This window comes from Chelmon rostratus, chromosome 16 (genome assembly GCF_017976325.1).
Source record: "Chelmon rostratus isolate fCheRos1 chromosome 16, fCheRos1.pri, whole genome shotgun sequence".
NCBI lineage: Eukaryota > Metazoa > Chordata > Actinopteri > Chaetodontiformes > Chaetodontidae > Chelmon > Chelmon rostratus.
The window spans coordinates 8,662,082-8,687,258 of record NC_055673.1 but is presented as its reverse complement, the minus strand read 5'-3'; the positions used below and the strand labels follow the sequence as shown (position 1 = coordinate 8,687,258).

General features: G+C 43.8%; 1 protein-coding gene across 6 annotated transcripts in view; it reads left to right on the top strand.

Moving 5' to 3' along the window:
* Positions 1-25,177, top strand: part of rbms3 (RNA binding motif, single stranded interacting protein) — a 275,251-nt gene that overhangs the window by 184,770 nt on the left and 65,304 nt on the right. For all 6 annotated transcript variants that reach the window (XM_041954710.1, XM_041954709.1, XM_041954711.1 and 3 more), the window contains one exon: positions 18,156-18,313. In XM_041954710.1, coding sequence (XP_041810644.1) covers positions 18,156-18,313 — 158 coding nt within the window. The remainder of the gene's footprint in view (positions 1-18,155; positions 18,314-25,177) is intronic.

Genomic DNA, 25,177 nt, shown 5'->3' with positions numbered 1-25,177 from the left:
CGTCTGCTGTGAGGTCTGCTGAACAGTATGCCCTGTGGAGGCTCAGCGGAGACCAACAGCAAGATGTTTGATGAAAATGGAAAACCTGTAGTTCACCATGCTTTTAAACTGATCTTTATTGCTGTCTTTTAAAGGAATTCTGAAGTATAATAGTGCCAAATAGGAACTTATGGGAAGTAATGGAGGGAGGTTTACTGCCCTTTGTACCACATAGGTCATCAAGGATAGCCATCTCCAATTTGCTCAGTCTGTCTTCAGCCATCTTAGGCCAGGTTGTTGAACGAATACACCCATTTTTCAACAATGGTTTGTGTATTTTCCATCATACTGAGGAGGCAATTTCCTTTGCAGCTCAAGTGGCAGTTGTCTTTTGCCCCCTTGTTCAATTAGAGGGGAGGGGGAAAGAGAGCTGGAGGGTTGCAGTAATACTTCTGGTCAAAATAAAAGCTTTTTGCGGAGACATCATGTCATCCATCTCCCAGTAAATGATACATCTTCCTCTTACAGCAGTCTGAATGACCTTGTTTGTGTGGCCCTGTTAGTAGTGAGGGAGACTGCGGGAGGGAGTCTGGAAATGAGTCTGGTCATTGTCTGGAGATGCGGGCAGGCACGCAGAGAGATGGAGACAAAGACAGAGAGAATGTGCAGTGGTCTCATCTTTGACCTGCTGCACTCATCAGGGAGGCACTGTGGCACCTTGCATCTGATTAGCCAGACACTCATTAGACCTGACCTTGGATCACATTACAAAACAGCAATGAATTTAAGAGGAGGAAAAAAAACACAATAAACAGGCACACTGTTATTGCATGTGAGGGCGGAAGCCGTTATTCCCCTCATAAACATTTTCTCAGAGAATTAAAGTTTGGGTTGGAAGGAAGATTAATATGGGGCGAAGAGAGTGTGCCAGCGAAAAGCAGGCTAGTGGAATTTAATGAGTTTTGTGTGTCGGCTGGGGAGTCCGCTCGCGCCACGCTAATTACGCTCTGTAACGAACTGAGATCTGGGGAGCATCGCAGGAAGACAAAGGCTGTGAGCAGTCCGGCAGCAAGCGGCAGGCAAAACAAAAGAGCTGCATACACACATTTCGAGCCCACATGGACAGATAGAACGAGTGCGAGAGACGGAGTGATGGAGGCGTGCGTACATTTTTCTCCAAGCCTTCCCAGGTTGCCACCCCCATGTTAAGGGTAATGAGATGTAGCCGGAGATAGAGAGCTTGAACCTGACAAACAAGCCTCTCTATTAGGCTCGCCAGACACGTGGCACAAACTCTGGTGGTAGAGAATGAGTTGTGCAGAGACGGTGGGATTGCCAGGATAATTGAATCAACCTCTGTTGACTTCATGCAGTTCCAGCTCTTTAACTACATAAACAAAGAACACATACACACACTCCCGCTTAGGAAAAACGCGCATTTCAGGCAACACTGCCCCCTTTTGATAAGGAGGCCAACTGCAGCGTTTGATGAGGAAGTCCCAGCTCTTGAAGCAGGTGTGTGTCTCTTTCCTTCATTAAGCTGCCAGCGCCTGCAGGGAATCGAACACTCGTCCCACGTATCAGTGGCCACAGCGCACAAACAGCAAACAATCAGGCTGACTTTCAACTGTGACTTTCAGCAGAACGAAGCCAGCCTTGCCTCCTTCGCTCCTTCACTCTCTCTTTGGCTCTCATTCTCTTTCGCCGTCTCTCTTACAGTCTCTTTCAACTCGGAAGGAGAATTTGCTTCTGGCACAGTTTAAATGAAACTTGCCCTCTTACCGGCGGATTCTAACCTTTAATATTCTGGCCCTTTGTTGCCAAGTGTGTATCCAGCTTTCATCATGCAATATGTATCGTTATCACCCTGTGGCCTCCTAAGCCTCACTATGAAATGTTTGTGCGTTGCTCTGCGCAGAGTCCAAGCTACTGTCAGATGAGGAGATCGATTTTCAACTTTGACTCATTACTGTTTTAAATCATGCTCCTGTAATTTGAATGTTTTTCCCAAACTCGGGTCACGTGCATCGCCTTACCTCACATCATACTTCTTCTGTTGCCAAGATTCGACAGCATTCAGACTCCATCAGGCCTTGTGATTTGTTTGTGTGTTTACAACTAAATCCTGCCAATTTCATTAAAGCCAGAGCAGCCGAATGCATGACTGCGGACCTCGTCCTCCGCCATGCCTCCCTACCGTCTTGTGTACTCTCTTCCAGCCGATTTTCCCGTGCGGAAAAGCCCCCTTGCCCTGTCTGCATTCCTTTCCAATTAAGCCAGCATCATCTGATTCCAATTACTCTAATTATAGCAGCCAGGGATGTGAGTGAGAGAGGGCAGAGAGAGGCAGAGAGTAGAACATGGCGAGCCTTCACACCTAAGAGAGCAGGAATGCAAGTGTAGCCGGGCAGCCTTAAGGTCAATCCAATGGCAACAACAACAGTAACCAACAACAAAAAGTGCATCACAGCAACAGCGAAGATTTTAGCGAACACTCGCTGCATTCGGTAATGGTGGAAACACAAGATAGTGACAGACCGTGTAATAATGCAACACACACTTAACAAGGTCAGGCTAATGGAAGGACATGGGTGTTGTTAATCACACTATGATGCGATGAACACTAATCCCCTTGGTTTGTCTTGTAAAAGGACGCCTTATAACAAATCCCTCCTCCCTGTCTGAAGTCATGTTTGACACCTGCAGGCCCCCGCAGCAATCTCTGATGTTGTTAAACAGGATGACACCGTTCGTAAGATCGTGAGCTGCCAGTGCTGCGGGTCATCGTGTTCGTTTTCACAGCCGACTGCCCAGGAGGAGACGTCGGGGTGCTGGACTGCCCTGTTTTTAAAGAGTTTGCGATTGTTACCACATTTCTCCTTCTTTAAGTCTCTCTGATTCCCTTTTTGCCAGTCTGGCTTTCTCCAAACACCTTCTCCCACCCACTGCCTAAACACAGTAAGACTTTCATTACATTTACTTTTCCTTACTCCTGTCTTATGGCGTTCATTTCTCACGTCATGTTTGTCGCACACAAACATCCTTTAACACATGCATATGCGTATACAAATGCGCTCAGCAACGTCACTCATTTGCTGCCATCATGTTAGGATGAAAGTCTTATTTGACAGCTGTGGCATCAAACGGCGGGGCCTGTTAACGATGCAGACACTCTCAAATTAAGAGCTCATTAGATGCCGTCCAGATAACACGCTGATGAGCCAAGGCGGTTTGTTGAAGGATTTATAAAGTAGGTTAGTGTTTCCCACTTTATGTTGGTGTGTTTATTGTGCAGTCTTGTGCAATGGGCCTTAACGCTCCTTCTTGAGCTTTGTCGTCGTGTTCCTTTGCGCCGCTGATACAAGCAAGAAGCTCTTGGCCACTGTAATGACAATGGCATTGACCATGATAATGTCCTCTTGGATGGCAATGATAAATGATGGAGTGATTATGTAAATGCAAAAACCTACAGGGAAGCATGTGACAGCTAATTATCCGGAGACATAAAGCAGGTGTTGACACCAGATGACTGATGTTTATTCAAAGTCACCTCGCGTGTGATTCTCCTCTCTCCCCTCACTCTCGACCCGTGATGACCTCTCGATAAGGTGACCCTCTTCCATCTTGCAGGAAGCTCGTCGTTCTCTCCATTTCCGTTCTCTGTTCCTCCAGAGTCGAGAGTTCACTCACTCTGTCATGCTGTCATGTGGACTCTGATGTCCCTGTCTATGCTGCCAAGACCCATGACGTCTGTCTAGACGCTTATATGCTGTTGGCTTACAAACCAGGGACTCCCCCTCCTGATTACCCAGCAATCATCTCTCATCCCTTCTTTTTATCCTGCCTCCCATTATCCTGCGTCTATACCCACAAATTACTTCTTCTCCAGTTTAGTTGCATTGTGGTATAATCATTATTGTGATGCTTGGGAACACCTCTGCGCAGTCAGACTCTGTTTGTTGGTGTCATCATTTTCTGCCATGTGCACTACAGCAGCTTTTAACCAATGCGTATCCCTACACAAGCAGCTGCAACATGTGTACCTGGATGATTTAAATGTATAAGCACCAGGCAGCAGATCACCGCAGCCCACACCAGAACATCGTCTTTAAGAGTTTGAGATTTAGCTCGACGGCGTTTGATGAGGGTACTATATTGGCAGTGCTGAAAGTACAGCAGATAAACTAGCAAATTAGTTCCTCTTCAAACCGCTCCTCTATTGTTGATGCTGTTTGTTCAGAGTCTGACTTTACTTTACATCCTGCCCCCTCTGTTTGTGGGCTTAATTACATCTTGTGGACATGCAGCATTAATTTCTTGGGTTGTGCACAACCACAGCTCTGAAGGAACACAGGAAACGCAGGGTGGCCATCATGTGCACATAAAAGATAAAAGCAAGGATATCAGAGGATTGAAGAGCCTTGCAGGGTAATTCAAAGTGCATTCCCGGATCACAAGAAAAAGTGCCCTCAAACTTTCAAAAAGAGAGACTTTTCAGGTGCAAAAAAGGATATTACGTGTAGAAAAGGTTTTAAGATGGGAAGTAATGGGAAAGATGGTCCTTCCGTTTCTTCTGCCACAAAGTATACACGTTTTCTTACCTTTTGTACATGTGATACTGTAATTTTTTTTTCTGTTCAAGAATGCAACATTTCCACATTTGCTAATCCTGTGTGTACCCATACCAGACGCATTCACAGAGCTAGATCATAGCTCCTAACAGCACTGATTTAATGCATGATTCAACATTTGCTCAAGTTACAGCAGCATTGTGACACCGCTGCACTTTGTTAACAGGCTTATTTACCGGGTCCCAACTCCACCTGAGCATCAATAAAAAGCACTGGGGTAGTTGTGATTGCTTTTACTACATTTTTATTACCACCCTCTCAGCTTTTTCCTCCCCTCTCACTCTTTCGGCATTCCTCTTCTACGCCTCCTCCCTCCATGGTTTTACAAACTTTGAGGCAAAAGAGCAGGCATCTCTGTCCTCTTCCTCTCCCTCCATTGTGTCCCTCCCTACCTCTCCGGAAAAAGGAAGCCCCTGAGAGTTTTCCAAGTTTTCACAGAATGGGAGTGATGAAGCCATTGAACTCGGTGGGACACCCAGGGTGGGTCGTTAGTTTGCTTCCACTGTATCATTAGCGTCCATAACAAACACATTATCTCCTGCTGAACCACCCTTCTTGCAAGCCATTTAGGGTGAGAATGAGACTGTAACACGCAGCCGTCCCCTCTATATAGATCATCGACTGCTAATGACGCTCTCACTGAAATACACACTGAGGAGATTGGGTTTGGGCTCGGAAACTTATTGAATTGTTTTTGATGGGTCAACAGAACCACTTAGCAGCAGGAAATTACCACAGACAATTGTAATTTTATTTTATTTGCGTGTGTGTGCATGCATGTGTGTGTGTGCATGTAATGGTTGCAGGTTGGGGACGATTATGTTTTTATTTCCTACATGCGGTTTCGGTAGTTGCGGCTGTACGTGTGCACATAGTATAGATATCAACACAAAAACAGTCATCACAACAGATGAGTCCTCCTCCTCTTTCTGCACGCTCTACCCAGGTGCCACCCCTCACCTAAACCAAGCAGAGTATTTCCAGTGACTGAAAACATGTCTGACATGGACATGTGCTACATATGTGAAAGGACAACGCCCAGACCCGATTCTGCGACATTGTCCAGAGTTATATGAAAAAAGTCCCTGCTACATATTCAGGGCGGGCAGCACGATGTATCAATCCAGCTGCCTCACAAGGTCATGTGATTTGGGAAGCAGGGCTGCTTGCATGACCTGAGAGCCACAGTTGGTGGTGATAATGCATCTCTGATTTGGAACTTAAAGCTTCCCTTTTGAAAGAAGGTTAGTCTTTTATTCTTTTTAACTCAAGTGTAGTATTGATTGTATGGATGTTCAAAAGAAAAGAAGAAAATAATGAACTGTGATGAAGTACGAAGTTTAGAATTGAATTTCCAGAACAATTACTGTATTGTAATCCTAATATGTGCTTGTGATAGAAGAGGTTTTGATCATGTTGCCCAGCCCCTGTCAGCTAATTACACCTTTATTTAAAAGGAATCAAAGCTGGAGCTCGAAGACATCACACCAACAGCCGTAATCCAGAGCGGTCTCACTTTCTACCTGTCTTTAGTATGTGAAGGTCAAACAGATTGTGGCAATTATTTATTTATGTTCTAATTTAGACATGTAATATTGACAATAATTCTGTTGCCAACATGTTGCATCTAGACCACTGCATCATAATGGACGTATTTATGTTGAAATCCAGGTGTGAATTTATGCGTCGTAACCAGGGCCCAGAGGCAGCTGTCCCAAAATGGGCCCCTGTGTCGAACACATGGATCATGTGTCATTATCTGGTGGTTTGTCAACAGTTTCTGGTTTTTGTCATATTAATTAATTCTAACACATGCATTCATTTTTTTTTTACACATTTTTGACCTCAAATGGTAAAATCTTGTTGAGTTAGATTTTACTGTGGACATGTTATGGGCTGAGATGTTCTAAATAGTCTTTCTTTGTTAGTAAATGTGAAGTATTAAATAGTCAGGATTGTCATGTCAACACCTCATCACCAACTTGTTTGAAATGTGTTGCTGCATCAAATTCAGAATAATCAGATATTTACAAAAAGTAATAAGGCTGATGAGGTCAAATGTTAAATATATTCTCTTTGTACTGTTTTCAATTGAGAATATTTGTCCAAAAGAATTAGCAAGTCATCACATTCTCTTTTATTTGTATTTTACGTGGCAGCCTAACTTTTTGGGAATCTGTCTTGTATTTAGGTGTGTTTTCTTTTTCTCGCTGTCTGTTTATTTAAAATCAGAACCTGTTTTATAGCAGCTCTCAAGAATCTGTGTTTTGCGAGGGAAGGGGAACTAACACTCCACATCACTGTTTTGTAATTGAAAATCATTGCATCAGTTCCACCACTGAACCTGACTGATGTCACATAAATGTTGATTTGTTCTGAGTGGCTTTCCCCACACAACACTTCCATTATTGCTTTTTTATTACTTTTGTTGTTGCTGTTTTCCATTGAGAAATAATTCTTTAATATATATTTCAATATTTCTGCGGCTCTCGCCTCCACCGCCTTGTCATTTCTCTGCGCAGATGTGACAGAGCTAAGGCGAGGTATTTCTGCTGCAGTTAGACATATGATGCACATGTCGCAGTGTAGTTTCACGTGGCAGCCTTAGTGTTCCCCGGTGAGTAGTGGCACATTAAGGAATAACAAATGAGTCCATGACCCAGGGTAGTTATTCAGGGTGTGTTTGTGGAGCAGGCAAACAGCGTATGCTATTTGCTTTGCCGTAGATTCATAAGTGAAAATTGCATTGTGCCTCCATTTGCAGAGCAGGTGATAGAGTGTGGAGGGAAACAAAGAGATTGTCACTCTCCTGGTTTCTGATGATGCTGTACCACTCTGCTGAAAGGCTCACACATCCCGCCTGTCATCTTAACGCTGAATCTGTCTTGTCAACATACTGCATGTGTCCGCTTTTTAAACTAGACTGACAAAGAGATGCGACTCTGTTGCGCAACTGATTGCGTGTTTGTGAGTGTTTTGAAAACGTCTTGTGATTTTGTCTTCCTCCCTACGTGTAAACTCCCATCCTCTGACCCGGCTGGTCTGGTGAACACGTTCCTCACACATGCTTGTGCTGGGGAGACACACTGGGGGAGGGGAATGTGGACGCAGCCTTTTGAAGTAGTTAACATCCACAGCCACGGCTCATTTGACCCATGCACGGTGGAGTTAGCATGCATGACGATTTTATGATGCGGTGAACCCCGTCGAGGGCAGCTCTCAGGATCGTATGCGGTGAAGCTCTGAGAACAGCGTGCACTGGATGAGGCAGTGTCTCTGAAGTGAAGAAGAGAGCATGTTGGAGACACATGGGCTCATTGAGAGTTTTTAAATGAATGGGTCACAGCATATCTGTGATCTTGGGAACACAGAGGAGTGGTTCCTAAATTTTTCAGCTTTATCAGGAGGGCTCAGGTACACACACATTGTGTCCTTCAATAGATGGGATAGCATCAACAAATTGAGAGTTTTTTTTAACCCAGAGCAAACAGGGTGGCTATGCTGAAGCCCTGACATACTTAAATTCATAGTGATCCTTCAACAGGTGACGTTCAGGCTTAGCCTCTTTCTTTCTTCAGTGGATGTGGTTAATTTTGTGTTTGCATTGCCACCATTTTTATTTTGTCAGATTTGGTCATTTGAGTTGAGAACAGCTGACTTAGAGCTCATACAGGTTGTAGGGAGAGCCTTTTAAAGTTAATGGGTGTCCAGCTCCATTGACTGTAATAACACAGACACAAAAGTCAGTGGTCCACTACTTTGAATTTCATTGTAAAGAACAGAATGAAAATGAAATAATAAAATCACAGCTTTTTGTACTGTGTTTGTTTGTGGAACTGTTTTGAGTAGTTTAATTAGGCACTGTTAGACAAGCACTAGCTGACTGGAAAGGCCTCGGCAAACATGAGTGACATTGCTAGGTGTGAAGTGCACAATCATCATAGAAGATCAACAAAGTGTGTATTTCCACAAAGCCACTAGCTCTCTGTGGGCTTTAATTCTGTTACTTGGGTGACTGGGGAAAACATGCTCCACCAAATATCAAAGCCTCATTTTGGCATATCGCCGGAAACAACAGTTACAGGATGTTATGTGTTCAGTAAAGTATTCTATCTCATCTCTGTCCAAAGTAAATGATCAAGTGTTCCCAACTTTGTGGACTACACGGATAGAGTAAAAAGTTGTGGATTATTTTAATTAGAGAGGTTGAAGAGCAGAAAGTTGTTCTTTTTCTTATGTCAACAGACAAACCGAGAAAAGACAAAAGAAACAGAGAGCTCTGATACAGAGTCACCCATGATTGGCAGACACAGTAGATTTCCTGCATCAGACCACAAATGTTGGTCAATCCTGGAACTCAAACAGCTCACCACCATTTCCTTTTAACACCCCCCTCCCCGCTCCCCTCTTCTCCAAAACCAAAACCATCACCAGCACTCCTCCACATGATGTCAGGATGAATTCAATCTCAGAAATTATATCATGAATGATGCATAAGACGGAAAAATGCATTTACCCTGGCAACAACACAATGAGCTGTTGTTGCAAACACCGTAATGGAAAAATGCGAAGGTTATGGTGATGAAAATGTATTATGAAACCGGGAAGACATTTGTGAATGTTGTCTTCTCCTGAGCTGAGAGAGCACGATCAAGGACATAACCACAGCTTATAAGGAAATTCCTCAATATTTCTACAAAGGCAGGATGAATTTGTCCTGAAGTCCTCGGGGAGCGTAGCAAAGAGTATCTTTGCATGCATGTGTGCTTGCCCACTTGTACTATGCATGCATGGGTTTTGTCTCCTTTCGCTGGAGCACAGGGGTAAGGCGGGTGTGCCCGTCTTCCATGTTAATAATGAATTTTTGATATGAGCTCCACATGAAATTTTAATCTCTGGAATATTAGCTCACCGAGGGAGATACAAAATCAAATCAGGGGGTCGTGATTAAGCGGGTGAAGCGCATATCGACCCATTTAAATTCACATTAACCCGGCATCAAAATGTATGAGCCGTGACGTTGATGGCAGACATAATTCAGTGGTGTTATGTCTGTTTTGCAAAGTGGAGGTGTGATCCCTCCATCACACATCTGTAAAGGAGGGAAAATGGCTCTGGATATGGTAGATGATGCTTCCTGGATGCTCGGAAATCTTAATGGATAAGGCTGGTGATTTTATTTTTTTTTCTTATCAGCAAATCCTGTGAAAATACCAAAACCAGCAGTGGATTTTTCAATACCACAGTGTTGTCTGTGTAGCCTAAGCCTTATTACTCTGCTAAACACCTCCATTGTTGTCCAAAAAATGATTAAAAACACATCAATGAGCCGCAATGTTACACTTGGTGACATTTTCCCTCATTATGATGAACATGGGCACTGCAGTTAATTTTGAGTCAATCCCGCATCCACCGTTCTGGTGCTCTAAAAACTCAGTAGAGCACCAAATGTTTATTAATCAGCTGCTACAAATGTCCCCAACAAATGCACTATTTGCTCACGTTTGAGAAACATTAGCTGAAAAGCACACCACACCGCCCTGCTGTTTCAGTAAATTACTCGACCATTGTTGAAATTGAAACAATATATTAGTGTGTGCTTGTGTGTGTGTATACATATATATATATCCTTAATGATTTGTCAATGATTCATGTTTGATAGGCTTGCAGCTGAGTTCTGCAGACAGTGTACGAAAGTTTCATAAGATTTGTTTGAAGCTGTGTAAACGCACAGTTTGTACTTTCTTCCGCTAGGGGTCTTTCACTTAAAAACCGCGAACGCAAATAGATTGATGCCTGTGTGAGGTAATGTGGGAACATGGGAGTTTTTGCCATCATTGTTAAACAACCACCAAAATCCGACAAGACTCATTTACTTTTAGTCACATTCGCCAACTTCCTTCCTCACTTTCTGACATGTCATCAGGTGTTTCTCCTGAAGTTGTAGTGAGAGGCGACTAAATGAAACACACCCTTATCTTACCCCATGCAGAAATGTTGCATATTACACATTTAAGTAACACTCAATCTGTCATTTAAGTTCAGAAAATATATTTCAGATGTCACAGCAGAGTCAGAATCAACATGAGAACTGGCTTTATTATTGTAAGTGTTCACATACAAGGAAGTTAAGTAGAGCAAAAATATAAATTAAACAATATATCCAAAGAATTATGTGGCAGTAAACAATATGTACAATGAAATTTGTTTAAGTATTGTTTAAGTGTCCTTTAGCTGTACATATCAAAATTCATATGAAGAGTTTGACCTTCAGTGCTCCTTGTATATTACAGGATACTCCCTGTACCGTTGCTTGAATTTACATGCAACAGCACAGTTAAAAGGCACATGGAAGGACACACCAAAAGCCGGTTTTGTGCCAAAGCGCTTACTGTGCCTTATGCCGGATGAATATTTTACCAGCTACGCCAGCAGAGAGAAGGCCGAGCTGAGAGAGTTAGTAAAACAAAGCCCCACCGCTGTGTTAGCATACTCAAAGGCTCAATAATGTATCACCCCCTTTTGTTCTTTACGCAGTATCTATCATCTCAGCATAATACAGAATAGCTAGACAACCATTCTCCATAAGCAGTAATAGGACAAAGATTGACAGTGTGTGCATGTCTCCGTGTTCAATCACATGTATGCACGTGTGTGTGTGTGTGTGTATCTGAGAGTTTGTGCACGTATGAGATGCGGCGCTGTGCAGGAGGTGTGTGTAATTATGTGAGTGAATGAGTGCAGATCTTAAAACCAAACTAAACACCTCAGTGCCTCTGGGCTGCTAGGACACACTTAGTTGTCATTGGCTTGGATTGCACTCATGGGAAGAATTCTGTAGCTGAATAATGTGATGTATTAAGCTGTGCTCGACAGCAACGTATGGTAATTTGTAAGATTTTTATTTAATCAGGTAACATTGTATTCCAGCCAAATGGAACACTGCGTGAGCAAGGTGAGCCTCTAATCTTTTGCTCCCGAGCTTCATATTCTGCTCTTTTTATCTTTTGTATCTTATGAGAGAAGCGTATTTTATAGAACTTTGTGCCCTGTGACAAACTTTGAATTACTTTTAGGTGTGAAAGTGAGAGGTTAATTAATGGGCATAAGCAACCATCTGTTTGGGGGTGGATGATCTTGTTGCAGCTACTGCTACAAGAGCATCCTAATGTGAGTAAATGAAATGATTGATCATTTACAGTGAGGATGAAGATACATCAGGAGCTGAGTTTGTCAATATAATAATACACAGGACAGGGGAGGTCATCATTTTTTGACAAGTAACAATGGATTTTATCGACCAAGAGCATGTGTGCAGTGCATGCGTGTGCAGTAGAATAGAGTCTTGTCTTCGTATGTCTTTTTGCATCAGGTATCATAGTGAGAAATATACAAAAAGGTCCATGCACTGATCTGTTAACTCCATGTTTTTTATCCCACAGCATGCCTGGCCTCATGCTGCCTTACATAAAAGGAATTCCAGTGAGCTTCATGCACTAAAGCGCAGAGATTTTAAATTTGGGGAAATGAGAGCACTGGTATCAGTACACTAGAAAATATAGACACCCTGAGTTGAGGTATCTGACTCAGTTTAGGGAAAGAAAAACTTGTATTAGCCGGTGCATCCCTAGTTTCCACCCACCTGTTCTGAAAAGCTGAATGAAGGCGCCAGAAATATAAAAGAAGGCCAAAATATCAAGATAAAGATTTGGCTGCAGCAGAACACCTGACATTTCAAATAAGAGACACGTTCCTCAAATACACTTTGACGTTGCAGTGGCCACTGCTGCTTCCTTTGCGATAGATAAAGAATTCATATCAGGCTTCCACTCACAGTTACATGCCTCCAGTACACTAGAAATCCTCAAAAATAAACCCCAAAAACCCAACTGGAGCTTCCTCTCTAATCAGTCTCCAACCTACAGGTGCACGTGCCAATGTAATTAGAGCAAAGCCACCCACAAAAAGTAATTCAAATGATGAATTAGAGGCGAAGATGTTATCTATAACAGAGAAATGATGGTTAATTCTGCTCCTTAAGCACTAACAAGTGCATGCCTACATGGTATGTTTGCATTCTTTATCTTAAATCCCCGCCAATACCCGATTATCACAGCACTATTAAAGGCATGTTGATGACAGGTGTTTTAGGCTGTTTGTTCAGACGTAATATGGTAATTGGATTGAGAATGGCTGCCCTGGGTGATGGCACAGATCCTCCGCCTCACTGCCGTTTGTTTCCAACAGAAGGTTTGAATCAGGAATGTGGATTTCGTCAGCCCCCCCACCCCCATCCGTACCCCCAATGAGCAGCAGAAGGACCTCACGCATCACCAGCTTGCGCTCTCGCCGTCTTTCCTTTGCTCTGCAACATGCTGTTCTGTGACTGAGCACGTAGAGTCTGAGACATTTGTGCATATGTTGGATTGTAATGTGCGTTTGTATATCTCAGCGTGTTTGCAAGGATATGCATCAGATTGCAAGAGAGGATTCAAGCCCTTCAAAGTTTCACCATCTGTCTGGAGAATCTGACTTTGATGAATACATGCAGCCATTGTTTGTTTGTTTTTTCCTGTGCTGAGAAATGCTTCTGCATTAATGTAGGATAGATAAACAAGCTGCACTTTGTTTAATGGGCAGCAGCTTACAAAATCTAATTCTCCCGCCAAATTCTCCTGCAGCTTGGCTCTGCTAGCGGCTACGTGGTGCGGATCCCCTGTAAATGGCTGCAGTGGACGGAGACAGGCTGTGACGGGGACACGCTGTAAAGTAAAGTCTTGGATGTGGATGGGGTTTGAAGTCGAGTGTCACAGAGGGGCTTGATAACAGATAGAATGGCAGAGTGTTGAGGAAGCACTTGACAACAGCCTGTACAAAGGGAAAAGTGGAATGATCCTGCCATCCGCTCATCAGTGGCAGCAGAAAATGTTGGGAAGCGCTCATCAAAGGGCAGAAAGCTGCCCGCCTGACTTAGCCTGCTGTTGTCTGACCAGCTGACTAGCCGGCTGACAGAATGATAGCTCCTTTGTAGTGCTACCTTTTTGTCTCTGAATTTTCTGGCTCCTCACAAATTAAACTCAAGCTTTTGAAGTGATGCGCTCATATGCTCCTCCAGCTCCCCGATCCCGCTTCCCCCTGCACCTTCCTTCCACTTGGTTGGCGTGCTTGTCTTTCGAATGCGTTCTGCAGACTCAGGCTCCCATAGCGAGATCTGAGCGCAGATCCTCAACCTATATACAAGAGCACAAGAACGCTCCCTCTGGCATCTGCACACTTGTCAGCAACACATCCTCACAGCCGCAGCTACTGCTTCCTTGCGGTTTTCTCCAACCAGACAACATGGAACCCCATTGTCTTTTACTTTAATTGTGCTCCTTCAGGCTGCTGGTTAGTCACACAACAGAGCGGCATACCTGAGGGAAGTGAATAGTGTTGGTGTTAAACCGAGGATTGGCTTACACACTCATACACATGCACACACGCCCTCGTAGAGTGTGTACCGGTGCTTAGAGTAGCAGCTGAGAAGCCCTGTAGAGCCAATTACACATACAGCTCTAATCTCTTGAGCAAGCTGAATGGATGGAGAGGGAGAGGAGAGGAGACAGAAGCAAGGATGAAGGGTGGAAGAGATGGGAGGTGGCAATAGTGAGGGGAAGGAAGAACAAGCAGGAATGGATTGATGGGAAACATAAGGGGAGTAGTAGGAGGAATGGAGGAGGGTGCGGAAGTGAGTAAGAAATGAAAAGCGTTGACCTATGCCAGGAGAGGAGGTGAAAGAAAGACAGAATGGGGTAATGGAATCAGGGAGATGTAGTCTGAGGAAAGAGTGAGTGTTGACACGAGAGCGGGGGCAGCTCCAAGCCTCAACATGGCGTTAGATGCAGAGCCCCCAGTTGAGACACATATCTACCTGTCTAACTTTTATCAGTTAAACGGATACAGCCCTGAGAGCCCCATAGGCGGAACGTGAGACTTCTAACGGCCGACGTCTCTTTTCCCTCAAGCGTTGTCAAAAGGCAACAAGAGCTTCCTTTAATGTGTTATATCTGCCTGTCATGTCAGCTGCCTCCTTCTCTGTCCTTCTCTCCAGCTTTCTCTTTCTTACCTTTTCACTCTTTCACCTTTTGCACCGCGATGTATAACTCCTGTTTTCTCTTTATTTTTGCTTAACCCAGATCCTCGCCTTCTTTTTTTTTCCTCTCTCTCTCGCTGCTAATACGCCCCTCCCTCCCCTGTAGCATGGTAATGTTCTCAGAAATTACAGTGAGGTAAACAGAGCAGGGTGTCGAAATGAAATAACAGCTACAGGGCTGTCAGCTCTAGCGAGGGGGGCCATCCGTCAGTGGGAAATGACACGTCGGCCTCCTCCCCCTCCCTCCTGTGCACACACAGTTGGATTCCTCCTGTCCTCCTCGTGGCAAGGTGAAGGAATTATGCTCATCAAAGGCCCAGCGCAGCCTGGAGCCTTTCCATTAGCCTTCTACAACACTGGTCAATGGCGAGGGGACGGACACAACTGCCATCGCACACACAAGAGGCGGCAACACTGGGGAGAAAGATACAAACACAGGCACACAGCATTACAGTGCACACAATTGATGGAACAAACGCACACACGTAATTATTCTGAGATAGGATATATGCACAGGTACACACATGCACACACACCTCAATTATCGTTTCATTCATAGCCTGACAGCGGAGCGCGTGTGAAGCCTGACATTAAAGGAAATTAAATCTCCTTGTGGAATGGGCCAGCCCATCTCACCTCCCGTCAAAACGCTCCCATTTCCACTCGTCCCCGTAACCTTCTCATCTGGGTATTTAGGGCTTTGTGGTGCGGAACGTCATCAAAGAGGAAACTTAGCGAGGCGGCCGTGCGTAGACGAGGCCTCCCCGTGATAATCCCCCAGCATACGTAGCCCTCCACTATTAACCCGCGCACACAAATTACCGCTTCACGTCCTATTGCACTCTTTCACCGCGTGTACTGTCACATGCTTTAGGAGAGAGTGCTTTCATTCAAAAGTGCGCGCACACACACACACACACGCACACACATAATCTCTCGTATCATTGGCTTAGCCCAGTAAGTGAGTCAGTCAGTTAACTCTTTGATCCAGACCTCCTGTCTGCATTGGAATATGAAGCCTTTTTGACATAATCCTGAAAAACATTGCCTCACATAACCAGTGAAACTCAAAGGAAAGCACAGCTGCACAGCTGCACACACCAAAGGGACTTAGTCGGAGAGTGACACGTGTACAGTCGATTTTTACGGGCAGATTTAATTAAGCCTCATTCACTGCCAAATCCTGTGTTGTACGAACGCTTGCGAGCTCTTTCTGGCTCGCTGTGAGGCACATAAATGTGACAAACCTACAAAAGAAGGAGGAGTTTAGTTTGCCCCCGAAGTTGGGTAATTGAGTTCCTGGTTAAAGGAGAAAGAGCTGCGTTTTTTCCTACCTTCTCGTCGGGCACCGGCATTCTCCCAAAGGCTTTAATCAGATCAAACATGTCCTGTCAGATAAGACGGCTAATTAATCAGGGGAGGGACCAGTCTTCTCCTCTGACAGATGGAGAGATGGAGGCAGGACGCTGGTAGAGGCACTTCCTCTCCTCCTCCTTAACCTCTTCCTCCGCCATCAACAGAGAGCAAAACAAGACAGGGTGAGAGTGTTGCCTGTGGCGAAGCACAGAGAGTCTGTAAAGCCTCTCAAAGACGGTGTTTACATGCAGGCTGCAAATGACGGATCTCCATAACCCCCAGCTGAGAAGAAGCACTGAAGTTGTTGTTTACAGTACTGCATATATGCGTGTGAAGGAGATAACTGAAAATTCATGTTTCTTATGTTTTTGAGGCATTTATTTGAAGCCAAATCAACTGAATTCAAAGCAAAAGTAGTGCTATTGACAGATTACGAGTCCACATGTTTTAGGAAAGAAACTGTATGTGTTAAAGTAAATTTCTGTTATGTGCATACGCCGATATCTTCTTTTTCTCTGGGCGAAAGCCAGTTAATTATTCTACTTGTCCTTGCTTCACTTCTTCTCTTGTCTTGTTGCCAGTTTTTAAGGTTTATTAGACTTGACATGGCCAACTTAGCCATTTTTCTGTAGCATTTATATCATTCCATAAATTCTTATAGATGTATGGCTCGCTGAATTGATATTGTTATTCAGGATAGATACGGTAGTGTTCCTTATTATTGCACGATAGGGCCCAACCACCACACAGATTATTGCCTTCCTGCATGGCGATGCTACTTTCAAACACCCTCTGCTGCTCACATTATTGATATAAACTGGATTATAACGTAGTTTTCTGGTAAGGCATTAAATACATCAATTTAAAGTTGAGTTCACAAAGGCAGGCTCAAAAAATCTGTTCAAAATGATCCAAAACATCCAATACTATTAAAACATCTGAGACACCCACTGCAATTTCTACTGCTGGCCTAAAAATAACTGCGAGCTGAAGCACGTGTAAATCATGTCAAAATGTTGCAGTATTCATTCATTCATCACATTACACTGCCCACCAACCACAGCACATGCCTTTTTGTAATATTGCTTTTGCTCTTTGTTAGCTTTACTCTGGGGTGGTCGTGTTGGCTGCTAAGGTTTGGAGATGTTGGATAAAGAGGAGATGTGATGAATGAGAGCTGCTAACAGATCAGAATCTGGCCGGCTGCCTGATTGGATAGTTTACTCAGTACCTGGGTGGGAGGATGGATTGAATGCAATTTGATATGTTAGAAAAGAGTATGCTAACGCACCCGCAGCATCATAAAGATACATAATTGGAGATAAGGATGACATAATGTAGTTTCATTCTTAATTTGGAGATGAACTGACTTGTAGCATTGATGGATAGATAGCTGGTTGACTTGCATGGTGGCTGCCTGGCTCAGTGACTGATTGACTGGTGGGGCTGGACTGCTGTTTCCAGCTGTTCTACTGCAGAGCTTACAGGGCCCTCTGCTACCTCAGGCTCAACCCACCACCAGCTGTGCAGCTTCACCTAGCAAGCAGCAGCCTCTGGGCACTACAGAGAAAACGCTGTTGGTACAATACACACAACACAGCTTCTCACACTTGTGTCCCTCGTTCTCTTGATTTTTAAACCTAACATTTAAAATCAGGTGAAAAGAAACACAGCCGGAAGACTCCATGCAAACTACTGTTAGTAAATATGTACAGCATGCAAGATGTTAATGCAGACTTGCACTGTCTAAATACTTTCCACTCACGCAAATCCATAATGTAGCCTACACACTCCCTGCCTCACGCTCAGAGTCAGAGGCACAGTGAACTATTGATGTATCCATATTACATGGGAGCATATGAATGTGGGAGTGTCATTAAGGCCAAACGTCAAATGAGTTCAGCCAGAGTTTGGTTCCACTTCGGCAGCATTGCCATGTGCTACGTGGCGACTCATGACACAGAGCTGATGCATATTTCACAGTTACTGTGACTGTTGTTGATACATTATTTCTCATCTTTTCCTCTCTTTTTCTCTCCCCTCTCCTGGCCCTGCAGCAACAGGAGCAGGACCCCACCAACCTGTACATCTCCAACCTGCCGGTGTCTATGGATGAGCAGGAGCTGGAGAACATGCTGAAGCCCCTGGGTCACGTCATCTCCACGAGGATACTGAGGGATGCCAACGGGGTCAGCAGAGGAGTCGGCTTCGCCAGGTACACAATAATGATACTAATCTGACATGGAGGCATCAGTTTAAAGGCAGTCACTCCTGCTTCTGCTACCAAAGCAATAATTGATCTTTAAGTCATGGATTTTCTGTATAAGTGGCCACACTCTACGCTTGAGTGAAATCATAACTCCATACTTACTGTACACATTTGTTGTGCTTAAGTTTCACATCCCTTCCCTGCTGGTACTTCGTGGATGCTGCTGCAGTAACAAGGAATAATTTGCAGATGGATTTGACCCGTGTTAGTTGTGCAAACGCTCTTACACAAGCACACACTGAAGTTCACACATGAACAAGGGCACACAAATAGACCCTCATACGTATATGCGCACATTGGCATACAGACACGCACTACTTAGAATGTGCATACACATTCTCTCTAAAAAGGCAGATGAATCCTGCTTATGTGCAGTGAAAACTTAAAAAGGAGGTTTGCCAAGCCTGTTTGGCAACGCATCTGCCAGTGGATGAGTTTGTCTTTTGCTGTCTTCAAATGGAACCTGCGAGGTTGTGGTTACGATATGGGAAGTCACATAGACGATATGAGTGCCGTTCAAGTGGTTAATTCATGAGAACACTGCTGCTAGGCAACGTCAACTTGGATACCGAAAACCTCATCTTCGTCTCTTCTCGTTGCTTCTTTCCAAGAAATTTTGACTTATTCCTCAGCCATGTTATAAAATTACAAAGAAAAGCTCCATGGAGATTTAAATTACAATATATTAGCTCACCATTAGCCAAAAAATGAGCTTCCATGGCCTCCAGCATTTCTTAAAACATCAGCAAACACATCAAAATTGAGCTCTGAGCTTTCAGAAAATTTCCACTTCTGAGGTCGTTAACACAGCGACATTCATATGGACTCTTCTCTTGAACACGGTAAACACGACCCCATTTGAAGGCAGCATTTGTTCATGGCTGTGCATCAGAGTGTCTGTACACACGTGCCTGTGCATTCATGGATACCAGCACGCTCCCTCGTCCTTAGAGTTTAGCCAGAGCTGCTGTATTTCCACCATCAAGCCTACCACTGAACAGTTTATTTCTTTTTCTACTTATAAAAGTTTCCACTTCAGCTTGTTAATCCCCCGAAGTCATAAACCGCTCTGTCCTTGTCCTCGGCAGCAGCCACCAGGCTCTCATTCCTCTCCGCACATTCCTCCCTTGTTTACCCAGAGGAGGCCACTGACGGCCACAGAACCGCCATCTTGCAGGGATTTTTCTTAATCACCTGCTCTGGCTGAACTCCTCTCCTATTCCCTGCTCTATTACCGAGGGTTACAGCAGGACAGACGAGCACAAACACACACAGACCGGCACTTATGCACAAAAATGAGCATATGCACGGACAGGCTTTTGCACATGCCTACACACCTGTGCATAAGCATGCACGCGTGCACAACACTGGCATTCATAAGCAGACTCTCACACGTACACACACAGACAGGTAGGCAGCCTCCTGCAGGCCGACAAGCAGAGCACAGCAACAACCTGCCACAAGCCACCTGTTCAAGCAGTCCTCTGTGGGTGGAGGAGGAGACGTGATGGAAAGGGAGAGTGAGACAGCAGGAGAGAGAGGGACAGGAGTGTGAAACAATGGCCAGGTAAAAAGAACTAATCATAGAGGTTATTATAAAGAGAAAGAGAAGGTGATGGGATGGTGAAGGCAGTGTGAGACAGAGAGAGATTGAGGAATAGAAAGTGAATGGGCGAGTGTGGGTGCCTGGATGAAAATGTTAGCAGTGAATGAGTGGTGTTTGCGTTAGATAAGGGGATAAAATAAAAAGAGAATGGTCATAATTGTTGAGTACAGGTCAGAAGAAGAAGCCAGCAAGTGTCGAACAAGGGAGAAAAAAGTAAATCTATATATTTTATGAATTTTAGAGCTCCCATTAGCTGTGTCAACAGACAGAAAGACAGACAGCTGCTGAGGGCTGGGCCATGAGGGGCATTAGAGAGAGTAAACTGAGCTAAGTGTTTGTGGGCCGATCCATTACTGTTATCAGAGCCCATTACTCCAGCCCCAGCACTAATCATTGCAGACAGCGGCACCTGATGCCATTAACCAGCAGCACACAGAGAAAAGCCAGCCTGCCTCACTACCTACCCGGCTGGTTTTCTGACTGCCTGGCTGCCCCAGAAGCGTGACTGACCAACATACAGTCAGGCCGCCAGTTTGTTTCCCTATAACTGTCTGCAGCTTGTCTGCGTTATTTACTCCTTGTCTACCCACCTGTTTCCTGTCAACCTACAACATAACTGCTGGAAAGAGTCAAGGAGATACAGCATCGAGGAGGAGGCAAACAATGAATAGCCAGAAGGGGTGTGAGGAGGACGGATAAAGAGCGCTGGGGACTAGCGAGGGAAGCTAAGCCACAACGCTTCCAGTCAGAGAATCACTTGAAACTCTGTGTGATGCATTCAGCCTGTTTATTTTCAGCCGCTTTTAAAATGGACAGCAAACCACCCCAACAAATAACCTCAAACAGCTTTTGTTTTGATAATGCAGCACACAGCCACATAAATCATTATTTCACAAGCGCCAAGTTGAGCGTGCATAGTGCACAGGGTTGTTAGGCTTTAGTGGAAGAGAGCAAAAGCGATAAACAGGTTCGCCGTGCTTCATGCGGATGCTCTCTGTGTCGTGGGGCTGCCTCCAAAGTGGAAGCATTATCGAAGCGTTATTGGCCTGTTAAGTGCAGTCGTGTATGTGTGAACATGGATTAGGAGCATATTATGAATGTGTGCAAACATGCATACAGATTATATGTAAACATAAACGCACTTTATATTCACTTCAATTCAGTGAAGCTTTATTGGCATGATGCTTTAATCAAAAAATGTTCCCAAAGCATATAAACAAACCTAAATAAGTCATGACATGTTGTGCAATACAAGGAATAAATCAACTTAACGCTTAAATGCTAAGATAAATAAATACATAAATGTGAAATACAAAACATGTATTTAGCACTCCAGCACTACTGCCTGGTACTGTAAGCTGCCACAGACGGCTTCCTTATATTTGTACTCTTTTCACTCTCTTTTCTTTTTTGCTGATCCAACGCTGACATTTAAACCAATTGTAGTTTTATTCAGGCACAGTTCTGACACATTTAACATTTGAGAAGTCTCATTTCTTCTGTTCAGTGAAAACTGATTCCAGAAAAATCTGGACGCTGTTTAAAACATAATGCAAAAAAAAAGAAGAAAAACAGAATGCAGTGTCCTTTATACAATCATGTGTTCACAAAGTGGTGAACCTCCCTCCATCTTCGCTTGTGAACCACTGAGCATTTCCTGGATGCTCCTTTCATACCGAATCGTGATACTATCACCTGTTACCAATCAACCTGCTTACCTGTGAAATGTTCCAAACAGGTGGTTTTGGAGCGTTCCACAATTTTCCCAGTCTGTCATTGCTCCTGTCCCAACTTTTGGAAACATGTTGCTGCATCAAATACAGAATGAGCAGATATTTACAAAAATCAATGATTGATGTTGATGACGTCAAACATTACATATTATAACGCTGGTTCAGGCTCAAGGTTCTGGACTCAAATGCACGACTCAGACACTTAACTGAAAACAAAGGCTCTAGGCCGATTTATTAATAAACAAAAGGAGGCTCTTCAAAAGAGTGGAAACTCAGGATGTTCAAAAATACAAAGTACAACAAAATACAAAAGTACAACATAAAGCACTGAGGATCTTCTCAGGAAAAATGCAAACAAAAGACTCTCTTCTAAACACTAGGGATATAAGGAACGAACGCTGGACTGACATGTAACGCCGGGTAGGCACAAGACAATGGAAACGCAGACAATATGTACACGAGGTAACAAGGAACAGGTGGAGACAATCAGGGCGGGGCAGACAATCAGACAGGCGGGAAACACCAGGAAGTCAAGGGCCTGAAACGAGAGGAGAATTAGTTTTCACAATAAGACAGGAAGTAGAAGACACAGACCACACACCAGTGAACAACACCTCAACAGACCCGACGAGACATAACACATATATTGTCTTTGTACTGTTTTCAATTGAGTTTATGTCAAAAAGGGTTAGCAAGTTACCACATTCTGCTTTATTAATGTTTACTCAGCATCCCAACTGTCCCATGCCTGGCCTTTTTATACATCCTCTTTGAATTAGCTGAATGACAGTTAGAAGCCAGTGATTACTGATCAGCCAAGTCACACTGGCTGGTTAATATCAGTCTTCCAAAACACAGGGAAGACAGGGGGGGAAAAAGAGAGAGATGGAGACGAGGTGGATACAGGGTCAGTGAAAGATAGATGATGGCAGGAAGTGTGAAAGATTACATATTCTAAAAAGAGAAGTGGGGAGAAGAAAAGGGAGAAAGATGTTGATGTGGATAGGGCGTAGCAGAGAAACAAAAGGATGGACGTAGAGGGAAGGAAAGGAGGGCACGGAAAGTGAGAGAGATGGGGTGGGAGAGAGTGAGGGTAACACTGAAAGATGGAGGAAATAACCAAGGTTGAAAGACGGGGAGGAATGAGAGAGACGTCAAAAAGAAGAGGTGCAGACGGGGCCGGGAGTAAGATGGATGGGACGGAGAGCACGATAAAGAAGCTATGGTAAAAAAAAAAGAAGGATGAAGGTGGAGATGGAGAAGGATGAGAGACAGCGGACAGAGAAGTTAGAGGCTGACAGGATGATATGAGTATTCTTGGAGGTGAGAGCGAATAAAGCATGAAAATCTGAAAAGCAATGGATTCTGCACATTCCAACAGGATATTACCATAGGCATAGCAATCATTCAAGCCTTTGCATTTAAAAGCTGTCTCATTTTAATATGAGTCCTTTGTGAGTATATATTAAAGGTCTGAACGGTACCAAATGTACACTAAGTGCAAATTCATGCCCAGGGCTCCTGTTTTTTATGTTACTGTAACTTAACGTGGTTTTGTTTGATATATAGAAATTTCCTTTTGCATAGAAAAAGTAAATCATTATAGTTTGAGGGATGGCAATGTTGGTGAGTGGTACTCAGTCCAACACTTCGGTCCAGACTGAGATATTTTTGCCAGACATTCATGGTCCCAACAGGATTAGTCCTACTAACGTGTGAGGTGTTCCCCTTTTCCTTTAACACCACCAGCAGGTTGAGAGTTAGGGCTAATGGATAAATAGCATTGAATTCAGTACAAATATCCATATGAATCCTGAGGCATTGCTAGCATATCCGAATTTTAACTTTTTATGACCCCACACTGTGTTTTTGCTGCTGCATTCAAAATCTCATTGACGCCTTGAGGCAATTTCTTCAAATTTGGCACAAACATCCACTTGAACTCGAGGATGAACCGATTAGATTTGTATTCATACGTAAATTATGACAAAATTTCACACAGACATTAAATTGATGAATTGATGACATTTTATATCCAAAAACTCAGAGGTCAACTTCACTGTGGCATCATGAGGTTCTGTAAAAACATTTTTCTGGCCATCATTCAACACCATAACTCAGGAACAGAAGGCAGATTGTGACCATATTTCACAATCAAATACTGAATTGGTGACACTAATCTTAGGCGTCCAACTTGAAACTGTGCTGATTGTAGAGATCTTTTGTGCTGCAGGGTTCAAGATGGGTGTGAAGCATCTACATTTTACAATTTGTAGCTTCTTTGCAGGAACACCCATATTTCAAGCATTGTAGTTCACCACAAGCTCACTGGATATTGAGCCTCATGTGATGGTCGTTGCACCATGTGATGAAGCTCTCTATCAGTCCTCTGTCCTCCTCTGTGAAAACAGCAGACAGCATGTGTCTTACTGGACATTATTCACTGGAATCATGCATGCCAACATAGCTTAATACATATATTATATTAGTCTGGACAGACAGGTAGTAATTCTAGTTAAACGTCATAGCTTGTTAACATATGCAGGCTACTCTTGCCATTGTAGGCAAGTTAACAAGCTCATGTTAACATTTAGCTCAAAGCATCGCCTCACAGAGCCAATAGCCTGGCTTTTAACTCATGGTCTTGTCAATCATCATACAGTAATTAACTTATTTTTCATATTATTTAGCAGTGAAGGTATTTTAAAGGTAAGGAGTTAACAGCACGTCAGCATTGCGTACATGGCTATAAGGTAAAAGAAACCAAGACGTTGCAGTTCAGACCGCGTGACACCTGCTCTCGCACCTGGTCTTGGGATGATGGGGACAGCGGACATGGCTCACAGTTAGAGATTTAAATTCAGGGCAAGGAAATGATTTTTAGTTAGTGGAATCTGGCAGTTTGTATGACTTATATGTGGGGTTAAAGATGAGGAGTCAGATTTAAGATGTAGCTTGCTTGAATTTCCTCACAAGTTCACATGTCTCCTCCCAACACAGCAAAAAGATAAAGATGTGTGTGGGTGTGCCAGCATTTGTGCATTTTTATCTGTGTTTGTTATACTTATGTAGACGTTTTGATGTGATATGTGTATGGGCATTAGTGTCTGTATGCTTATGATGTGGGAGATCAGAGCCCCCCCGCTGGTCAGCTGCTCGGCCCATAAATGTTTGATCCAGTGGCTGGAAAAGGGGAGATGAGTCAGTCAGCTTCCTGTATCCTGTTACTCCCCATAAGCTTGTCATTTTCACCTTCTCTTAACTCATCTCACTTCTTCTACTACTTCTTCTTCTTCTTCTACATCCCTGCATCCATTTCTCCTCTTCTTGCCGTCTTTCTCAACTTTGTCTTTTCTATCTGCCGGGGAGGAAGGCTGAATAACAAGTCTTTCCCTGCAAACCCTGAATTTCATTATGAAATTCTGACTCATGCAGACAATGACATTCTGCAGCAGAGAGAGAGACAGACTC